Source organism: Podarcis vaucheri, assembly GCF_965113315.1.
Source record: "Podarcis vaucheri genome assembly, chromosome: 14".
Lineage (NCBI taxonomy): Eukaryota > Metazoa > Chordata > Lepidosauria > Squamata > Lacertidae > Podarcis > Podarcis vaucheri.
Genome location: NC_138752.1, coordinates 46,188,604 through 46,209,641, shown reverse-complemented (window position 1 = coordinate 46,209,641; position 21,038 = coordinate 46,188,604). Strand labels below are relative to the sequence as shown.

The 21,038-nt window shown below is 46.6% G+C and overlaps 2 protein-coding genes across 3 annotated transcripts in view; both read right to left on the bottom strand.

Moving 5' to 3' along the window:
- TXNDC11 (thioredoxin domain containing 11) overlaps positions 1-8,792 on the bottom strand; it is a 41,149-nt gene extending 32,357 nt beyond the window's left edge. Inside the window, exons 1-4 of the mRNA XM_082199663.1 lie at positions 8,501-8,792; positions 4,501-4,717; positions 3,014-3,111; positions 338-467 (exon numbers count right to left, since the gene is read on the bottom strand). Coding sequence (XP_082055789.1) covers positions 338-467; positions 3,014-3,111; positions 4,501-4,717; positions 8,501-8,712 — 657 coding nt within the window. The 5' untranslated portion in view covers positions 8,713-8,792. The remainder of the gene's footprint in view (positions 1-337; positions 468-3,013; positions 3,112-4,500; positions 4,718-8,500) is intronic.
- Positions 8,793-11,222: 2,430 nt separating this feature from the next.
- Positions 11,223-21,038, bottom strand: part of ZC3H7A (zinc finger CCCH-type containing 7A) — a 32,967-nt gene continuing 23,151 nt past the window's right edge. For both annotated transcript variants that reach the window (XM_082199657.1, XM_082199658.1), the window contains 8 exons: positions 19,730-19,911; positions 18,837-18,913; positions 18,138-18,271; positions 16,823-16,928; positions 16,004-16,112; positions 13,884-14,017; positions 13,032-13,195; positions 11,223-12,159 (listed from right to left, as the gene is read on the bottom strand). In XM_082199657.1, the coding sequence (XP_082055783.1) occupies positions 11,970-12,159; positions 13,032-13,195; positions 13,884-14,017; positions 16,004-16,112; positions 16,823-16,928; positions 18,138-18,271; positions 18,837-18,913; positions 19,730-19,911 (1,096 nt within the window). In that variant the 3' untranslated portion in view covers positions 11,223-11,969. The remainder of the gene's footprint in view (positions 12,160-13,031; positions 13,196-13,883; positions 14,018-16,003; positions 16,113-16,822; positions 16,929-18,137; positions 18,272-18,836; positions 18,914-19,729; positions 19,912-21,038) is intronic.

The following is a 21,038-nucleotide window of genomic DNA, read 5'->3' as shown; positions in this document are numbered from 1 at the left end:
ATTCATTTGATATCTTTGGAATGAACGGTTCTAAAGTTATGGGTCCTCCTCTGACAACATGCTAGCACACGCAGACACACACATACTGCAGATGAGACTTCTCAACACTGCTGCAGTCACTGCCAATCATCTTCAGAATTTTACCCAGGGATCAAGCCAAACAGGAAGAATGTGAGCCAGTGTGTCAAAAATACAGTGGCAGAGAATACTGGTTTCCAGTAACCTCAGAAAGAAAACAGAGTCCATTCTTTGTAACCAGAAGCAAGATCATCCTTGAAAGAAACACAAACCTCCCAGGAGTCATCAATGGCTAGATCAAAGAGCAGAGGCAAGTTACCTCATAATTGGAGAGAAACTGCTGAAGTTTTGATCGGGATGAGATGTAAAGCAGGGGAGTCATCACTCGGCGGACAAATTTTTCAATGTAAACAGCATTCATCGGGCCTTTGTATTCGATGGGCCCAAAGCTGGCATTGAAAAGAAAAGAAACCAAATACTGTGTTAAGGGTTTGAAAAGTTAAAATTGCAATTCCTAACCTGATAAAGAAAGACCTAGAGCTGGTCAAGGCTAAGAGTGAGCATTTAAGACAAGCCTTTGCTAACCAGGTGCCTTCCAGATGTTTTGGCCTACTGTTTGCCCCAGCCAGCACAGCTGGAGCTGCTGGGAGTTGTAGTCCAAGGGCACCAGGCCGGCAAAGGTCGATTTAAGAGCTGAAAGGTCTGAGGTAGAAGTTTTAACAATAAATGTGAAATGCGGAAATCACTGCCTGAAATGTGGGTGGTCAACACTGTGGCATGGACAGACGTTCTCTCTGCCTTGCCTGAACAGGAGTACGGGGGCTTCTAGATCTGGCTGAATCCAGAGTTAGGCCTACATTCCTGCCTGCCTCTCAAAAGTGGCACCGCTACTCCCCACACCCTGATTCTAGAAGGTGGAGAGGGAAGGTGGAAGGAGCTGAACGTGAACCATAATGCACAATAGTATCATATTTGGTCTTTGGTTATGGCAAAGGAGACGGCCGTTACCAGCCAGGAATATGTACACGCTGGGCAAAACCAGATAAGGCAACTCAAAAGGCTCTTTAAACTGGAACAAAACACATTCCGCTCACCCTGTGGCTTTGTCATCCTAATCTCAAATGGCGGTTTTATTCAACGTTTGTGCAAAGTGACTCAGCACATGCAGGCATAAAGATAAATGCAAGGAATTCTAACCCGCTGCTCTGGGGCATTCTGCTACAGTTTTTGACTGACAATGCATATGGAGCAAATAGTTAGAGTGAGGCACCCCCGGCTCTACTGGGCATTGTGGCACTTTGGAAAGAGAGAGAGAGAGAAGGAGAAACAGCAAATTGGAAGCAGCATGGACAAAACAGCCGTCACCAGCCTTCTGATTGTCTCATCAGATCCAGAAGCCTTCGCTGTCCTTCTGCCAGCTCCCACTACAGTGGTGCCTCGCAAGGCAAAATTAATTCGTTCCGCGAGTTTTTTTCGTCTAGCGAATTTTTCGTCTTGCGAAGCACGGTGTCGGAAAAGTTTTGGAAAAGCTTCAAAAATCGCCAAAAAACTCAAAAAAGGCTACCACACCGCGTTCTATGAGTTGCTCCTCGAAGTCACAACTGTATTAACAGTGTTAAGAAAAAGGAAACAAGCTTGCAAAAAACGCAATACCTTTTCGTCTTGCGAAGCAAGCCCATAGGGAAATTCGTCTTGCGAAGCAGCTCGAAAACCGCAAAACCCTTTCGTCTAGTGAGTTTTTCGTCTTGCAAGGCATTCGTCTTGCGGGGCACCACTGTATAGCTAATCAGGCAACCATTTGAACCTAAATGCAATGCAAGCTGCCTCACTGAGCAGCAAGTTCACCAGGTCTGGAAACCTGGCCAATGGCCCATCTAGTCCCACATCCTGTTCTCACAGTGGCCAGCCAGTTGCCCTTGGGAAGCCTCAAAGCAAAAACTCCGCACATGTGTTCCACAGCAACTGGTATTCAGAGGCAGCCTTCCTCCAGCCGTGGAGGTAGAAAACAGCTATTCTGGCTGGTAGACATCGATAGCCTTAGCCTCCATGACAACGCAGGCAATGGCAATTGCAAAATGTTTTGAAAGACCGTGGATCTCTGAGCATGCAATTGCTCTCTCGATAACTTCTCAAAGCTTCCATTTTGCAAACGGAACCGTTCAGCTGCAGTTCCAGCTGACTGCTCCTCTAAGCTTAGCTAACCAAACTGGATGCTTGGAGGCAATAAATGCCAAAGAAGACAGGGATAGGGAGCTGATGGTGATAAGGAACTCGGATCTGTGCAGAGATCCTATTTCCTGCTGCTCTCCCCTTCTAATAGTCTGTGTTCTGATCAACAGAAACAATCTCCGTATCATTTCCCAAGTTTCTCACTGTACTCATAAGGCCTAATGGCACACTGTCTTTTAAAATTAGTGCTTAGATATTAGAAAGGCTTCAGATTATGAATTAGAAACCACATTTCCATCACCATGGATGCCTGATTATATGCCTCACAGCAGAACATCACATTCTATTTAGCAAGAAACTGAATTACCAAAGGAAAGGACTGTACAACCTTAACTTAGAACACGTATACAGAAGGGAACTTTCCTGACTTGATGGCAAAATGACACACCCCAGTTCCATACCTCCAGCAAACCTGACAAACAAGAACATTCACACCAAGGTGCAGAAGGTTACATCCTTTAACTCATGAAGCAAAATAAGATTCCTTGAATCTCAGTAGCTGATTTTCATGAGGCAAGAGGAAGGAGCAGACAGGATTTGGTCAGGGGTGCTAACCACGCTTAGCAGGAGACAGACATCTGCTCTGAGCAGAACCTGCCGCTCTGCCCCAGTGATTCCTATGAGCAATGTAAGTTTGAAAACTGGTTCTCAGAGGAACTTAAGCGACAAGGCACACTGTTTGGGTGGGTGGTTAGCCTTGTTCAGATGATAAAGGCTTGCCACAGTTAACAAGTTCTGACTTTCAAAGAGCACTTAAAAGCCTTACCTCCGATGGTACAAATATATAACCGGAAAGTAAAAGAAATGTTTCTGTTTCCTGCATTTCCCTTGGTTCCACCAGCAGTTGATCGCCACAAACAGCACCTGTAAAAAGGGCCAGAGTTGGGGGATGGAGACAGTAAATACAAATGTTTGGCACAACCCATAAATCACTTCTTGAGGCAAGTACAGAAGTCAGCAAACTTCAAGGCCAGAGGCTTGATTGATACACTGCAAGGAGGACAAGTGCAACCCTGGAGAATGCAGTCCGATCACAAGTGACCGAAGTCTTTCCCTAGCTGCTGGCTATACCTTTACTAGGAGGGGTTATAGCTGTATTGGGGAGCTGCAGACGCGATTTAAGGGAAGATAGCCATGTGAATTTAAAGCAAACTACAATTCCCAAATCTACCCAAGGATGGATTTGGGATATTTGCTTCCATTTTTATTGTCATATAAGAGACCATCATCTCTCCACTCCCTTTGGCATATTCAACCAAATCCCTGTCAGGGGTAACTTGTGTGTGAATCCCAGTTATTCACAAGTGACGAGAGTGCTGCTGCACTTAGGTTCCGCTTGTGGGCATCTAGTTGGCCATGGTGAGAATAGAATGCTAGACTAGAATGAATTTTGGTCTGATCAAGCAAAGCTCTTCATAGGTTCTTAAATTAGCACAGGGAAAAGTGCAGGTGCTTGGCACAAAAAATGCACATCCTGCAGATCATTATGTAGGTCAAATCAAATATTGATTGCTTAGCCAAGCGCTTTCCCCAAATCTTACAATAAAAATGGTACTCCTCTCAAAATTTAATTAAAAGAAACTGATAGCATAATATGCTGTGGTATCGAATCCACTGGTGTATCTAATGTCTTTTACAAGGATAAAATGAAAAACTGTAACATTATTAACTAGGGCACTCACTACAAAAAAAGGATCATACTCGTTCACAATTCAACTCAGCGCTATAACGAGGTCAACAGTCTCCTGTCTTTGATCTGATCCATGTACTGATCTTCTTCATTTACCTGCTAGCCAAACAGATTTTAACTGAATCCTGATTTTACGGCTTTAACTGATTTTTTTATTGTCGTTATATTGTGCTCCATGTGCACCACTTAGGAGATGGAGTAATTAAGCAGTATATAAATGATATTAAATAAACACATCTAAATCATGCTGGCAAACAGTCTATGGGAATTCAGCCCATTCCTTCTTAATAAATGAAACCACAAATAGAACCCTAGTTGTGTCAGTCTCTTTTCTCCCCCAAGCACTTTGCTATAAATTTCTGTTGAGGGCAATTAACAAATTGACAGGGTTCTTGCAGAGCAGAGGAGCCACTGTTAGCATGCACAGCCCTGCCGTTTTCAGGGACCAAATGCTCAGTTTGAAATTAGCAAGATATCAGGGTGCCTCTCTCCAAACAACTCTGATGAACAAGAAAAGTAACTTAAAGCAACAGCTGCACCCCTCCCTGCCCAATCCGCCTTACCTGGTCTGCCAAACTGCTTGCCACTTTCTCAATCTCTTCTCTCACTGCAACAGACTGCCCACACCACGGAGCGTAGAAGAAAAAAAGGGTGATTTCAGAATCTTGGCGGATGTCCTCTGCACGATCCAGCTGCCCAAGGAAAAGATCGCAGACTGGAGACGTTGAAGAGAAGAAGCTGACTGGGAGCTTTGCTGGCATTGTCACATCTTTTGCGCGGCTATTGGGGAGAGGAAGAGAGATGCATGTGCATATGTCAGGTATCATGGGCGTGCAAATGTTAAGATCAACAGAACTTCACATTCTCTCACTTGGTTAGTTGGCAAAAGCTAAAAAGCAGCTTAGGGGCATGCTTCCAGAACGGCAGAGCATAAACCAGTTACTATGGAGCGGCAACTGCCTTCTTCTGCTGTTGCACCCAGCAGAACTAGTATTCTGACACCTGATTCTGAAGGAAGCATAGAGCCATTGGTAGCCCTATCCTCTGTGACTTTACAGCACTCTTAAAACCACCATCACCTCATCTTGTGCCAGTGAATTCCATTATGGGCTATATGAAAAAGTACTTTCTTTCCCCTGTCCCTCCCATTCAAGCAGGCCTCTCAGTGATGGCACCCAGACTTTGGAATGCCCTCTCTCAGGTGATTCGTGAGATGGAGACCGTAAGGACCTTTAAATGCCTTTTAAAAACTTACATCCTGGACTCTTTGTAAATTATTATTATACATTTTGTACACTGCTCAGTTTTATTTGTGAGATATAGCTGAGTTTTGCTTTTATCTTGTTTCTAGGAAATCTTTCTGGATACTGTTACTGATATGGGTTTTTTTTTATGTAAATTGCTTAGAGATTTTTACTGTATTAAGTAGCATAAAATGTTTGTGAGCAAACAAATTTAGGAGGGGCAGAGAAAAAAAGACGAGTACTTCTTCTTACTGGATTTCCCTCAGTCCCAGCATATGAGAATCCCAAAAGGATAAAGTTGGCCACTTTGGAAAGCAGGATACTGGGCCAAATAGGCCTTTGGTCTGATTCGGCAGCATTCTCTTTATGTTTACTGTAGTTCTACTTTTAAAAAGGTAAAGGTAAAGGGACCCCTGACCATTAGGTCCAGTCGTGACCAACTCCGGGGTTGCAGTGCTCATCTCGCTTTATTGGCCGAGGGAGCCGGTGTACAGCTTCCGGGTCATGTGGCCAGCATGACTAAGCCGCTTCTGGTGAACCAGAGCAGCGCACGGAAACGCTGTTTACCTTCCCGTCGGAGCAGTACCTATTTATCTACTTACACTTGGACGTGCTTTCGAACTGCTAGGTTGGCAGGAGCAGGGACCGAGCAATGGGAGCTCACCCCGTCGCGGGGATTCGAACCGCTGACCTTCTGAGCGGCAAGTCCTAGGCTCTGTGGTTTAACCCACAGCACCACCCACGTCCCTAGTTCTACTTTATTCCGTGGGAATTTGAATTTAAATGAGTTTTGATGTTATAAGCTGTGGGAAAAGGGTTGCATTCCAGTTCTTCTGCACACTGCAGTTCGATGGGAAAAGGCTGCCCTTGCAAATTACTCACAGGCTCTTCTGAGGGTAAAGGGCTGAGTGGGAGATGCATACACAACCCCACAACATGGCCTCACAGCAGCTCCCATTAGCTTTAAGAGAAAAGTCCAGCTGTGTTTCTCAACCCTGAGGCTCCTGCTGCATTACAACAATTAGAAACGCATAATCATAGCACCTAATTGTTGTTGTCGCTCTTTTAAGTCCTCTGTTCTAGAGAACTGTATTATGTTTCTATGGATCACGTTTTTATCCAGTCCCATGTTCACTGGCATCAAATAAGACCTTTCAAAATGCATTGTGGGGTTTTTTAATCCTACTGAAACCCTTTTCTGCGCAAAGTACATGTGTACAGTTCTCATGGCTGCAAAGATGATTACGGAAAAAGATGCAGGGCCTGAAACAAAAGCTGCCAACATTTTTGTGCAGTCCTGGCTACCTGAAACCCTCTCGCCTGATGCCTTGTACACTAGTCAAAATCAAAACTAGGGACACGTCAAGTGTTTCGTGGACACAAAACCAGACTTGCCGCTTATTTGTACACTCCTTGTGGCTTCCTGTTCAAGGTTTCTGCACCACGCACTTGCTTGTAAACATTCTTTTGCCACATTCAGATGTTGGATTTTTACATGCACATGAAGATCAATTCACAAGCACATCTTAAAAACGTAAGGACTGAAACAGCCTTGAATAACATTACCAAACTTCCAAACCCCAAGCAATAGCTTTTAATACGTGAACCAGATACCACAGATCACACACTGCAAGTTCCATAGCACTTCAAATGCAATAGGAGAAATTTCATGCAGCATGTGGCCGAATGTCAAAAGATGGCACAATGTGCAATGTAAATGCATCTATGAGTCGCAGAACGGTTGGAGGAGGGAAGGAAAGACCCAACGAAGAGTAAAAAAGGCAGGTAGCAGTAGTAACTAATTCAGTGTAGACAAATTAAAGGTAAAGGTAAAGGGACCCCTGACCATTAGGTCCAGTCGTAGCCGACTCTAGAGTTGCGGCGCTCATCTCGCTTTATTGGCTGAGGGAGCCGGCGTACAGCTTCCAGGTCATGTGGCCAGCATGACTAAGCTGCTTCTGGCGAACCAGAGCAGCGCACAGAAACACCTTTTACCTTCCCACCGGAGCGGTGCCTATTTATCTACTTGCACTTTGACGTGCTTTTGAACTGCTAGGTTGGCAGGAGCAGGGATTGAACAACGGGAACTCACCCCGTCGCAGGGATTTGAACCGCTGACCTTCTGATCAGCAAGTCCTAGGCTCTGTGGTTTAACCCACAGCGCCACCCGGATCCCTTTTTTGTAGACAAATTACACGGCAGCTAATCCATGTCAAAGGAACTGGCTAGATGGAACCAACAGGACAGTTGTTTTTTTCCAAACAGGTGACAAACAAATGCAGGACAAACCTATCAACAGCTGCTAGCCATGACAGCTAAATGGAGCCCCCATGTACTCAGGCAGTATACCTCTCAATGTCAGAACCTGGGACCAATCAGTGAGGGAAGACCATCACTTTACTGCCATGCTTTCTGGGGGCAGGGGCCTGCCAAAAGCATCTGACTGACTTGTTGTTGCAAACGGGGTACTGAATTAGATGCAATTAGATTTCATTAGGGCTCTTTTTTTTTAAAAAAAAAGGATAGATACAATCCTGGTAGCCAGGTCAATCAGCAGCTGTTAACCACGATCCCTAAAGGAGGCAATCTATCCTGGGGGGGGGGGGGACTCAAGGGGTTTTTTTTGGGGGGAGGTGACAACAACAATGACAAACAACAGGAAAGGGCTATTGCCTTAAGCTCTACCTAGAAGATTATGTAGGAAGTGCCTTATTCAGAGTCAGACCATTGGCCCCGTCTAGCTCAGTAATGTCCACACGGACTGGCAGCAGCTCTCCAGCATTTCAGACAAGGGGCCTTGACCTGCTTGGGCCAGGACCCAGGACATTCTGCATGCAAAACAGATGCCCTACCCACCAAGCTGCAGCTTGGATGGTGCTCTGAATGGCCCCAACACCCAGCGCTCTGCTTATGCCCAGGGATGCTCTGGCAGTTGCTGCTTGGATGGGCGGGAGAGAGAAGAGAGACCAGGTCGACGGACAGCCCCTTCCTCCTCTTCCCCACACGACCCTACTGCACTGCAATAATAATAATAATAATAATAATAATAATAATAATAATAATAATAATAATACCCCTCTCTTTCCCAGGTGAAGCCACTCGGGAGAAGCTGCCACTCCCTTTTCCACCCCAACACCTCATTAGCTTGATTCGGATTAAACCTGCTTGGACTCCTGCACGGGTTGATCGGGGCTCCTTTGTGCAAGGGGGGGGGCTTTGCATTTTGCACCCCCACGCATTTCCAGGTGCCCCCATACACCTGGGCATGGGCAGAATGGCCCCACCTGAGCCCCCCCTCCTCAGGTGCGCCTTGGCTTACCTGCAGGTGACTTTGAGGGCGACTAGGAAAGCGCAGCTCAGCACCACCGCGGCGCCGCACAGGACCTCGGGCCGCCGGGCCATGCGGGAAGCGCCGAGCCACGGGGGCTGCTTCTTCTTCTCCTCCTCCTCCTCCTGCTGCTGGTGTTGCGGAGCCTCGGGAGGCGCTGAGGGAAGGCCGGAGTCAGGTCCGGGTCCTCCGCATGCCGACATGCCCTCCTCCCTTCCGCGCGGTCCCTCCCGGCCGGGGCCTGGCCTGGCCTACCCGGCCGGCCTAGGCGGGGCCCAGCGGAGCCCCTCACGCTCGCACACGTCGCTCGGCGGCCGGAGCGAGAGGCGCCTCCGCCGCCGCCACGTCTCCCCGCCCCGCCAACCAGCCAGCCAGCCGGCCGCGGAGGTGGGGACGGGGAGGAGGCGCGCGAGGAGGCCTACGCTCCGGCCTCCCCCTCAGGCGGCGGCGGAGCTCCTCGCGCAGGCCCGCCATGAGCCGCGGGGAGAGCGCGGGCTCCGCCGGCCGGGTTCGAACTTGCGAGGGCGGCGGCGCGGCGGGGGTCTCCCGAGGCGGGCCGTGGCGAGGAGGCCTGGCTCCTTTCCTAGGCCTCGGGCTCTTCCAGGAAGGACTGCCGGCGGCTGTTCCCTCACACGGCGCAGGGCTACCCCCCGTGTGGGAATTCGCTTCCACTTCAAATAAAAATAAATATATTGATCGTTATGTTGCCGGCTCTGGCCCGCAAAGGCCTCGCTGCCTGAGGGTGGAGGGAGAAGATGGCGCCGCTCTTGCTCGGCGCAGACGAACATGGCTGGCCCTTAAACCTCCTTTCAGTGCTGACCCCGGGCTATGTTAGGGGGCGCAGGCTAGGTACATTTGGGCACGCCCAACCCTGGTATCTAAGGGTGTAAGAGCAGCCTTGCTGGATCAGGGCCATCCAACCCACCAAGATGTCTGTGGGAAGCCAGGATTCCAGCACAAGAGCTCCTTCCCTCTCCTGTGGTTTTGGAAACATTTACGGCAGGGGTCTGCAACCTTTAAGACAAAAAGAGCCACTTGGACCCGTTTCCGAAGAGAGAAAAAAATGGGAGCCGCAAAACCACTGCGACATTTAAAACAAATAGATCTCCGGAGCCGCGATCTGACAGCGGGTGGGAAGGTGACGTCGGGACGGTGCGTGACTTAACGCATGCACCGCCCCCATGCGACGTTACAGCCAGTACAGCGCCCGCCACAGTGGGGAGTGTCGGGGCACACAATGCGCCTCCTCCCCTCGCTAGTATTCGCCCCGGAGCCGCAGCAAAGGTGTAAAAGAGCCACATGCGGCTCCGGAGCCGCGGGTTGCAGACCCCTGATTTATGGCCTCCAGCTGTTGAAGGCACAGCATAGCTAGCCATCACAGCGAGTGGTAGCCATTAGGAGCCCTCTCCTCCACCAATCTGCATAATCCTCCTTTAAAGCCATCCCAAGTTGGTGGCCGTCTGTCATGTGGGGAGCGAGTTTTAATTCTGCTCTGCTGGAAAGACATCTTTATTCCCACAGCAAGAGCATGTTATGCTGGCTGGCTACGCTTGGTTTAACCATGAATGAATTTTGTCAGTTCATGGTCTCTGGCAAATCTGCATTGGAAGTTCCCCTACATGGGGGTTCAACACCCACCAAAAAATCCCAAGCTTTCCCTCTTGCTCACTACGCTTGATCTGGAAGTGGCTACATTAAGCACAGACACACATTGAGCTTTGTTATTTTGCAAGGCTATTCTCATTGCTTCTGTTTTCTGCCCCACATCCAGAGTGCCTTGTACAAATTCTAGGATGGCAGCAAAAGGAGCTAACCTATCTTTCCTTTTACCAAATCAGACCGTTGGGTCCATTTAGCTCAGTATGGTCTACACCGGCAGCAGCTTTCTCCCATGCTGAAATCTGGAACCTGTAGGTCAAGTAGATGCTCTACCACTAAGCTATGACCCCCCCCCCCACCAGTCTAGCTACTGCACTAAAGGGTTTTCCTAGCCTATTTGATGGGGGCTTGTATCCTATAGCACTCTCAAGGCAGGCTGTAATAAAGATTACAACCCACCCTATTAAAAACTTTCCCAAATGTTTTCTTAGTGCTGCTCAGATGTGCTTACAGGTAGGGGCGCTCTGAATGCACGCACACACCCCGGAAAGAAACCTAAAAAGTGCAGAGCAGGACAACCCTGAGATGCCATCAACAATCAAACATTGTGCACCAAGGGGACTTTGGGTCAGTATTGGGGATCGTAGGATAACCAGGCCTCTGCTGCAAGAGTGCGCAGCTTGGCTATGTTACATCTTGGTGTGAATTTAGCAGAAAGTCCACAGTAGAAAATGTTCTATTTATGCTGCTGCTGTGGGAAGAAATGAGATCATTTAGCAAACATGCTTTGGATCAGGAACAGGGAATGTACTGCACCTCTCACCACTACATACGTTGCACTACAACTTCCATCCCCTCTGACCACTGGTCATGCTGGTCAGAGTGGGGAGTCTTGAGAGCATCTGGGAGGAACACAGGTTCCCCATCCCTGCTTTACTGTAGCCATGTGGGATTAAGAGCGTGGAGATGGCAGCTCGCACTCTACCTCAGAAATGCACATATGCATATATTGTACTCTGTTAACATAAAACCAGAATGGCCTCTCTTACCCCTTTTGCTATAGGGCTAATATTAACAATCCTTCAGGAGTCTGAAGATATGTTTAGGAAGAGACTTTATGTAAAGTTATCTTTATTACAGGCAATATTGGTCCATACAATACACAATACTGACATACAAGTGGAATCTTTCAAAATCATCATTTAAACAGCAAAGACCAAGAAACAGAATTTTTAACTACTTGATTTTCAAAAAAAAGTAATACATGTCTCTCTTCCAAGATCCTTTTCAGCAAGTTATATTGAAACATACAAATAGAGAAAAATACCCCATTCAACATATATTGTAGTTAAATGGTTATTTTGCTTTAAATCTTTTAATAAGAAAATCCTTTTATTATAGCAACCTACATAGAGATAAATAGCAAACTTGTTTTAAACAAATCCTCTCCGTTAAAACATCTGAAGAATTTTATCCATCATTTTCTTCTGAGCCCAAAACATCTGTTTTTAGAAGCTTACCTTAAAAAGTTTTCAGCTGAAGGACCAACACTAGGGGCTTGCTAGGCATTACAATACCACCCTTCCTGTTATTTTCCAACTTTCTTCTGTCCAACAGAAGGCGAATAAGCACGTAAGACTTCAGGTTGTGTTTTTATTATAACTTCACCATTCTGTTTCATGAGAGCACAGACAGACCTGCCGACTCCCCCCCTACACATCTACTACATTTTGTTCTTCAGGAGGAACAATACAGGCCAATAAAAGCAGAAAAAATCTGCAGCTTCTGTCACATGCTTTTGATTATTGTCAAATTCTGATTTTATGCTTCCTTCTGGCAACACAAATGCATTGTTATAGTGTTAGTTTAAATCTTTAAACAAAAAACTATATTTTCCAAAGTCATTATCATTTGGAGCAATCAAGTGATCTTTTCTGGCTTTGCTCAGCTTCATTCTTAGAACGTGTCTCCGTTCTTCCCATTCACGGAGCTCAGCAGGTCCATGTGCAAATTTACAGTTGTTTCCCTCCACACAAGTACCAGCCATATACCTGTTTAAAAGAAAGAAGTGCAAAAGGTAATGAGCAAAATGTACTACACCCACAAATGTACTACACCCACCCACTGGCTCAAGACATTTTGCAGCATAAAGCAGAGCACTGGATGTCCCTCCTCATCAGCAGGCGAGACCCAACCCCTCAAGAAGTCTTCGTGTTACCATCAATTCCTGTCTTCACCCAGCCCCCTAAATCCTGTCACGTGAAGCACCCTACTTCACGGCACAGCCAGCCCTGTGCAAACATGCAATTTAAAAGACTGTGTGGGGTGGCATACTTGACCTGGATGGCAGTGATGGGGAGCCTGCACCCTTCCAGAAGATGTCGGGACTCCAGATCCCACCAGCCCCAGACAGCATGTCAGGGATGTCAGAAGCTATAATTCAGCCAATATCTACCTGCAGAGCCACGGGTTCCCCAATCCCTGCTTGGGCCTTGGATTATGAGAATCTCAGCTTCCAACAGCATATAAAGCCCCTGTTCTCCCAGTGCTAGCTGCAGGTGTCAGCCCCCCCCCACTCCAAACTAATCCAGATAACCTATGTGACCACAGGTACTTTTTGGTCTCCGCCAGTAACTAAAAGGGGGGGGAGGATAGGAAGGAGGATAAATAGGGTTGCCTTCAGATGTCTTCTAAAAGTCAGATAGTTGTTTATTTCCTTGACATCTGATGGAAGGGCGTTCCACAGGGAGGGCGCCACTACCGAGAAGGCCTTCTGCCTGGTTCCGTGTAACCTCACTTCTCGCAGGGAGGGAACTGCCAGAAGGCCCTCAGAGCTGGACCTCCGTTGAACGATGGGGTGGAACCCCAACTCAACAACTGGCTTTGTGTCAAGATAAATACCAAGGAGCCAACATGCACCTACCTATCACAAATGCTGAAATAGCCAGTTGGAAAGCGATGCTGCCAGCAGTTTTGGTCATCTTCTGTGTGGAATACTTTCTCTTTATGCTTTTCTGAGGAGATGTGGCCTTGCCATTGTTTCTCACTGTTACAGTTCTTCCCACACATCCAGCAATGGAAGTCCACCTGGTTCAAAAACGCAAGGATGAGCCACCGCAGGAGGACAAGGCACGGTATGCAAATCTGGTTAACCTGAACAACTGATGCCATTTCTCTGGGCATGACCTGTGGAGCTTTGAAAGTGAGATAGTAGCAGGAAAGGAACAATTATTGTCCCCCTGACAGACCATTAGGCCTGTTCTTTGCCAGCTCCAGTCAAGGTGAGGCTGGTGGCGGGACAGGGGAAATGGAGCACACTGTCTGAACAAGCTTAGCAGTACACACGTAACAAAGGTGTCCACTGCTTTAAGCTTGCGATGACACCTGAGGATATGTGTATGTGACTTCCCTCAACCCGAAATTACAGTGGTGCCTCGCAAGACGAAATTAATCTGTTCCGCGAGTCTCTTCGTCTAGCGGTTTTTTCGTCTTGCGAAGCAACCCTATTAGCGGCTTAGCGGCTATTAAAGGCTTAGCGGCTAAAAGGCTATTAGCGGCTTAGAAAAAGGGGGGGGAGCGAAAAAAATCGCAAGACTCGCAACACTTTTTCGTTTTGCGAAGCAAGCCCATAGGGAAATTCGTCTTGCGAAGCGCATCGAAAAACGGAAAACCCTTTCGTCTAGCGGGTTTTTCGTCTTGCGAGGCATTCGTCTTGCGGGGCACCACTGTAAATATATGATGGGCCTACTGTCACCTAAGGTTCCTCGTCTCTTACCGTAACTTCAGCATAATCTGTTGGCATGTGAATTTGCTTCCCATTTTCCTTGTTCGCTTGAGCAGCTGGGTCCTCCCCTTTTTCCGGCTTTTGGCTCTTCAGCCACATTTCATACAACTGCTCCATGTCTTGAACTAAGTGAGAACAGAGCTAAAATAAGTTTGCAGCAATTAAGTTAAGAGTAAGTAAACTGAAGGGACGCAGGTGGCGCTGTGGGTTAAACCACAGAGTCTAGGACTTGCCGATCAGAAGGCTGGTGGTTCGAATCCCCGCAACGGGGTAAGCTCCCGTTGCTCGGTCCCTGCTCCTGCCAACCTAGCAGTTCGAAAGCATGTAAAAGTGCAAGTAGATACCGTATTTTTTGCTCTATAAGACTCACTTTTCCCCTCCTAAAACGTAAGGGGAAATGTGTGTGCGTCTTATGGAGCGAATACAGGCTGCGCAGCTATCACAGAAGCCACAACAGCAAGAGGGGTTGCTGCTTTCACTGCGCAGCGATTCCTCTTGCCGTTCTGGCTTCTGAGATTCAGAACATTTTTTTTTCTTGTTTTCCTCCTCCAAAAACTAGGTGCATCTTGTGGTCTGGTGCATCTTATAGAGCAAAAAATACAGAAAATAGGTACCGCTCTGGCGAGAAGGTAAACAGCGTTTTCATGCGCTGCTCTGGTTGGCCAGAAGCGGCTTAGTCATGCTGGCCACATGACCCGGAAGCTGAACGTCAGCTCCCTCGGCCAATAAAGCGAGATGAGCGCCGCAACCCCAGAGTCGGCTACGACTGGACCTAATGGTCAGGGGCCCCTTTACCTAAGTAAACTGAACAGGCCAATACTATGAATATGTTATGGACTCACTGAAAAGGAACAAAGTCCAGATCTTTTATTATGGCGGCATACTTCTCAGGGGAGCAGACGTAGCTCAGTGGTACAGCATCTGCCCTGAAGGCAGAAGATCCCAGGTCCAATCCCTGGGATCTCCAGATAGGGCTGGGAGAGACTCCAGCCTGAAATCCCCGAGAGCTGCTGCCAGTCAGAGCTAGATGGATCAATGTTCTGACACAAGACAGCTTCCTGTGTTTCAAGACTCATCTTAAGGGCAAACTTTTGTTTGGAAAACAAGTCACAGGGACTCAGACGTTATCTAGGTCACCTACTGGAGGAGGTAGGAAGAAACAGGGAATTCCTGGCATGGCCATCTTGGAATGGAAGGAACTGAGAAACTTCCAGCTGCACTGTCTCTCTTTCAGCCCGCTTTGCTCCCACCAAACATGGCTCACACTGGCAGGCACAGAGGAGCCCATTCATACAGAGGCGTTTTAATTTTACTTCCAAGTAATGCAAAGCAAAAAAAGAAAAACCACCTTCCGAAACCGTCTTACAAGACACAATCTTCTGGGATCCAAGCAAGAATGTCGTATGTGCAGGGTTTGACATGCTCTGCTCTTTGCATAGTTAAAACACATGCACACAAGATGTGACTTATCTTCACACGGAAAAAGCGAGGGGTTATGCAAGCAACTGAAACCAACGCTCCTGTGAATCAGCTTCCACCAACTTTGTTTTTTTAAATGAAAGATTTTAGTTTTCATGGGTGTAAAATGGGTGCTGAGTGTACCCAACGGCATACCCAGAGACAGTCTGCATGGTTATCTAAGAGATTTGTGGAAGGGTTCACACAGAGATTGCAGAGCATCACTACTGTGTAAAAGTCTAATGCAGTCCCACTCAGATAAAATGGCAGATGACATCTATTCCCTGTCATTTTTTTCCTCCACTAGCTTGCCTCAACCCCTAAATCTGCATGCCTCAGTTTTGCATTGCTTGCTGAAACATTCTAGGATTTGATAAAGTCAAAATACCAACAACATGAATGAAGCATGCCAATTAACTTGCGCAGAAGGTGTATAAGGTGAATAACCTAAAGCAGAGTTTGGAAACTGGGTTTATGTGGCATTGAAACAGGACTTATCCAGCCATACTCGCAGACTGTCCTGATCCTATGGATCTGGACACAGACATAATAAAATCAAGGCAGATAACAAGGATAACCCATACCTGAGAGCAGGCAAAGGGGATCAAAATGCTAACAGGTTTACAGTGTGCTTTCCTGCATCGTTTACTTACTGCCGTTCTCCTTCATATAAGTCCACATTTCTCGCTCTTCATGACTGTGAGCAAAGGAGCAGTTTCCGACATACTGACATTTCTTGCCCGATGCAATATGATTGCACAGCTAGATAAGGAAGAAATAAGCTGCTCTCAGAGAAGCTGCATTCTGCATGAGGAATAATTTGAAGTCTCTCTCATTTTCTCTCTCTCTCTCTCTCTCTCTCTCTCAGACACACACACACACACACACACACACTTACAGTTTGCAGAAGATGATACTAGGTGCAACACCTATTTGCATAAATTGGTACTGGAGGAACACCTGAGTTTGGTGGAGTGTGCCCATTCTTTTTACTGATTTTTAGAAAATCAACAGAGCAACCTTAACATAAAGTAATGTCTGGAATCTTCCAGTTCACTTTCTGCAGACAGCAAGTGCAGCGAAGGGGTTAAAAAAAATGTTAAGCTTTGGGGAAACCTGGGTTCAACCGCCCACTTGGCCATGAAGCTGGTTGGAATGACCTGGCTCCAGACTCCAACCTCACAGTGTTGTTGTAAAGATAAAATGGGACACACCTCACCCCTTGTATATCCCCCTGAGCTTCTTGGAGGAAAGGAAGGATGAAAATTCTTGGCATGACCTTCGCAGTCCAGCATTCTATTTTATTCTTAATGCTTACAGCCATGGAACATTTTAACACAAAAGTACAAGATCAACTTCTTCCCACAGATTGTGTAAAAGAACCAACTTTGGGTTTTCTGTCTCCAAACGAGTAATGCTAGCACTATGAGGAACACACAAAAGCCAAGCCCAGATTTTAAAGACATGCTCACATCAAACTGCAAAGGCACTTGCTTCTTTGTAGGAAGCGGGCGAATCGTATTCCACTTCTTACGCTCGTTCGACATCACCAGCATCACCCGGCGATCTTTGGTCCATCTGTAAAAGGACAAGGCTAATCAGGGGGAAAACTGAAATTGCACAGCATGGCTGTGGCAGAAGGAAACTCACACCAGGACTTTAGACCCAAACAGTTCCTACAGTACAGCTATCTTCAACCTTTGCAGACCCAGGACCCACTTTTAAACCAAACATTCATTTGGGGGGACCCATTTCCTAATATTTTATCGTATATTTGCAAGGTGCTGCTATCGTGACCCACCGTGGATCAGGCTGCAACCCACCAGTTGAAGACCAGCTCTATAATACATGCTTTTGTTTACACAAGGGATGAGGAATTGGTTTCCCAGACATTGTTCAATTCCCATCAGCCCCAGACAGCATAGTCAATTGCCTGGGATGATGAGAGTTGTAATCCAGCAACATCTGCAGGGACAAAGGTTCCCATCCCTGGTTTACATCAAGCGCCGCAAACGTCATAGGATCAAACAGCTTCAAGTTCCCTTTTGGTGAGTGAACGAAGTGTGTCCAGAGGCCCAGCCTCCCACTAAAGAAATTTCTACGCTCATGCCTCTGCAAAGAGGAACTGGCACAAACCAAAGAACCTGTGTTTAGGGCAAAAGGATTGAGACAGACCTAGCTGAGTTCTATGCAGGTTACACTTAACAAAGATTCATTTAAAGGTCTTCTCCCAGATTCCACCTTGAGACTCTTGAGCAGATTGTGATGCCTGGCCTGCTTTTAGGGTGCAGTCAAGGTTAACAGGTCCAGGAACTCAAACAAAAGGCTGTTGTTCTTCATAAAAGCTTTATTTTTTTAAATAAAACAAGGATACCTTGGTTTAGCTCATGTTTTATCTGCACTAAGACAAACCATTAGCCCAGGGTTCACACAGCACACTGAACCAGCAGGCACCAGAGGAGACGCAAAACAGCCATAATCTAGGCTCAAGGAACTGCATGTTCATGCTAAGCCACTGTTTGGGCTTGATGTTACATGTGAACTGGGTCTGTATGTTACAGTTTTAATACTGGCAACTCTCCAGCTTAGCTGGTGAGTGGAAGTTTTTATCTGGTAAGGACAGCATCACTGTCACGTTCTGCAACAAGGCAAAATGTATCCCGAAATCCTACCTAAAAGACTTAAGTCCCAACCTAGTGATTCCCGGCCCGCAACTACCCCAAGGGCATTCCAACAAGCATCCAACCTCAGCAACTTCGTGGGGCAGAGGGGAAACATGTGACTTACGGATGCCTTGCCTTTGCGCTACAGTATTTCTTGTTTTTGTCTGGCTCACTAACTTGGCCATTTCTCCAGCACTGTGCACACACAAACTTCATTTTCAGATTCAGAGATCCGTGCTTCACTTGGCTGCTGAGAACCTGGAAACGAAACAAAAAGCAAGACCGTTTAGGTTTGCAAAAACAGTCCAACACCCCATAAGCATCCAAGAAGAAAGGAGATAACTGTAAGACTGTCTTTTCCTGTACCAACGCTGCCTGGAAAATTAACATCTACTTCAGAGTGGCTCTTCTGCACCAGGGAAGATTAGGAAAGGGGTGACGAGGGAAACTCTGTACCCAGGAAGCTGCCTAAGTCAGGCTTCCTCAACCCCGTCCCTCCAGATGTTTTTGGCCTACAACGCCCATGACCCCTAGCTAGCAGGACCAGTGGTCAGGGATGCTGGGAATCGTAGTCTCAAAACATCTAGAGGGCCAAGGCTGAGGAAGCCTGGCCTAAGAAGTTTGTGACATTTGTCCATCTATCCCAGTATGGACTTTCCAGGATTTCAGGCAGAGAAGGATAGTTCTCCAGTTCCTGCTATCTGATTCTTTTTCAACTAGAAATGTAAAGAATTGAACCCAAACTTTTGCATCCCAATCCCTGACTCCAATCCCTTGATTTTCATAAGCCAGTGTGCTGCTTGGGGCAATCTGAGAAAAATACCTGTGCTCCATGTGCATTAGACTCCATAGCCTGCCAATATTTTTTTGATTCTTGAACAATAGCCTCATGAGAAATACCTGTGGTGAGGGAAACATGCATTTTAGGCAATTTTGATGTTGCTAACGATTGCACAAGCACTACCGAGACCTCCAAGGCTGATATTTTATGAACATTTCAGTATTACCGATTGACATTTTCTTTTTTTAAGAAAGTTTAAAACAGTAATATAAAGATGTTGCCATATCCGATGTGCAGAACAACCTGCATGCATTGTTTTACTCCCAGGTTAAGCGTAGCTTTCCACAAGCAGTCGATTTTGAATAGACATTAACCTTATAAGAGACTGAATCATTTTAAGAAAGCTCTTCTGCTTGAGCACAATCGGTTTGGAGAATGTTTACAGGTATCAGGGCACACCTGAAATCTGGCAAGGATGTCTGCAGAAGGCACTGGCATTAGTTGAGTCTTAGCAAGGAAATGTGCTCTGGAATGTTCATTAATCAGAAAACCTTACTGACTAATAACACAAGCCTATGCATGTGTATTCAGAATAGAAATATGCCACACTATGTTCAGCAGGGCTAACTCCCAAGTAATTGTGCGCATGACTGCAGTTTAAAAACACAAAAGCAGAACCACTAAAAACATGCAGCAAGACTTTGCTCTTGCCTACTTCTTGCTGAAATGCAGTTACACTTCACAGACACATATTTAAGGGATGTAGCTGCAATGCACCCGTTCTCATTGTCAGGAAGGTGTGTCGTGTTTTACATCACCCGGGAGTTGGAGTGGGAAGACCTCTCTCAAGTTCCAGAGGGGTTACGCAGTCTGTAAAAATGAACTCTGACCATGCACAAATATGTTTTTAGCACCCATTATTGCACCAGACTTACCTGTCTTACTCTGCATTATCCACACTTGGAGTTCTACAAGACTGTGAGCATAGAAACACTCGTCATCCCGTGAACAGCCATAACGAACTTCATGCCGGCACAAATCTAGCTGACATTGAGCGTGAAAAGGTCGTATCTTAGAATACTTTACTGTCGTTTCCTGCAGAATGTGGACAAGGCACCTAGTTGTTGTTTTAAAAAAGGTGAGTGTCAGTAAAAGAAAGTTTCGGAAAAGCTGCTTCAAAAGATTTTTGGTTTAGGCAATGAATATTTAAGCCACCAACACCAGAAAGAGGTTTATATGCTCCAATTTAAATAAACAGTCTACCACGGTTTCCTCTTGCAATGTTGCAGAACCTGCAAAACCCATCACCTTAACCAAGCCGAACTTGATTAAATTTGCTTTAATCAATAATACACACCAGGTGTGGGAGCCTTTGGTCCTCCAGAGGTTGCTGTGCCATGGCTCCCATCATCCCTGGCTATCAGTCATGCTTGCTAGAGCAACACCTGGAGAGTTAAAGGTTCCCCACACCTACTTTAGAACAATTAATCCTACTTAGCATTTACTCATTCATAGGAATAATTATATACCACCCACACATAAAATATTAGGGCACAATACAGGGGGAGGGGAATGCATTAAGGCAGCAAGAAACAATCACTAAAATGACTAGCCACTCAAAGAGAATTTGAGACAACTGCACGGGCCTGCCAGCATAAAAAATAATCTCCAGGAGACACATGATAGTCAAAAGCATGGTTAGGCAAACTAAGGCCCAGGGGCCAGATCTGGCCCAATCACCTTCTAAATCCAGCCTGCGGACGTTCCGGGAATCAGCATGTTTTTACGTGAGTAGAATGTGTCCTTTTATTTAAATGCATCTCTGGGTTATCTGTGAAACATAGGAATTCATTCCCCCCCCTAAAATGTAGTCCAGCCCCTCACAAGGTCTGAGGGACAGTAAAAGTTGCTGTAAAAGTTTGCTGACCCCTGGTCAAAAGCAAGGATATCTCTGCCAAATCTCTTGTGGAAGAGTCTTCTACAGCGTGGAACTGGCTATGCTAAATGTCTGGTGCCCGGCCGAGGCCAACAGCACCCCTCCAGATGATCTCAGTGACTGAGTTGGGACACAGTGGCTCAGGCAGTCCTCAAGGGACCCTGAACCCACATTGTTCAAGGGCTTTGCATAGCAAGACAAGATCCTTGGGCCTGGGCAGCTTCCTTAAGGACACCTTGTGCATTTATGGCAAAGGAGACTTTTCAGATGGGGGCTTCCTGATCTGTAGCCTAGTCACTATACTACTC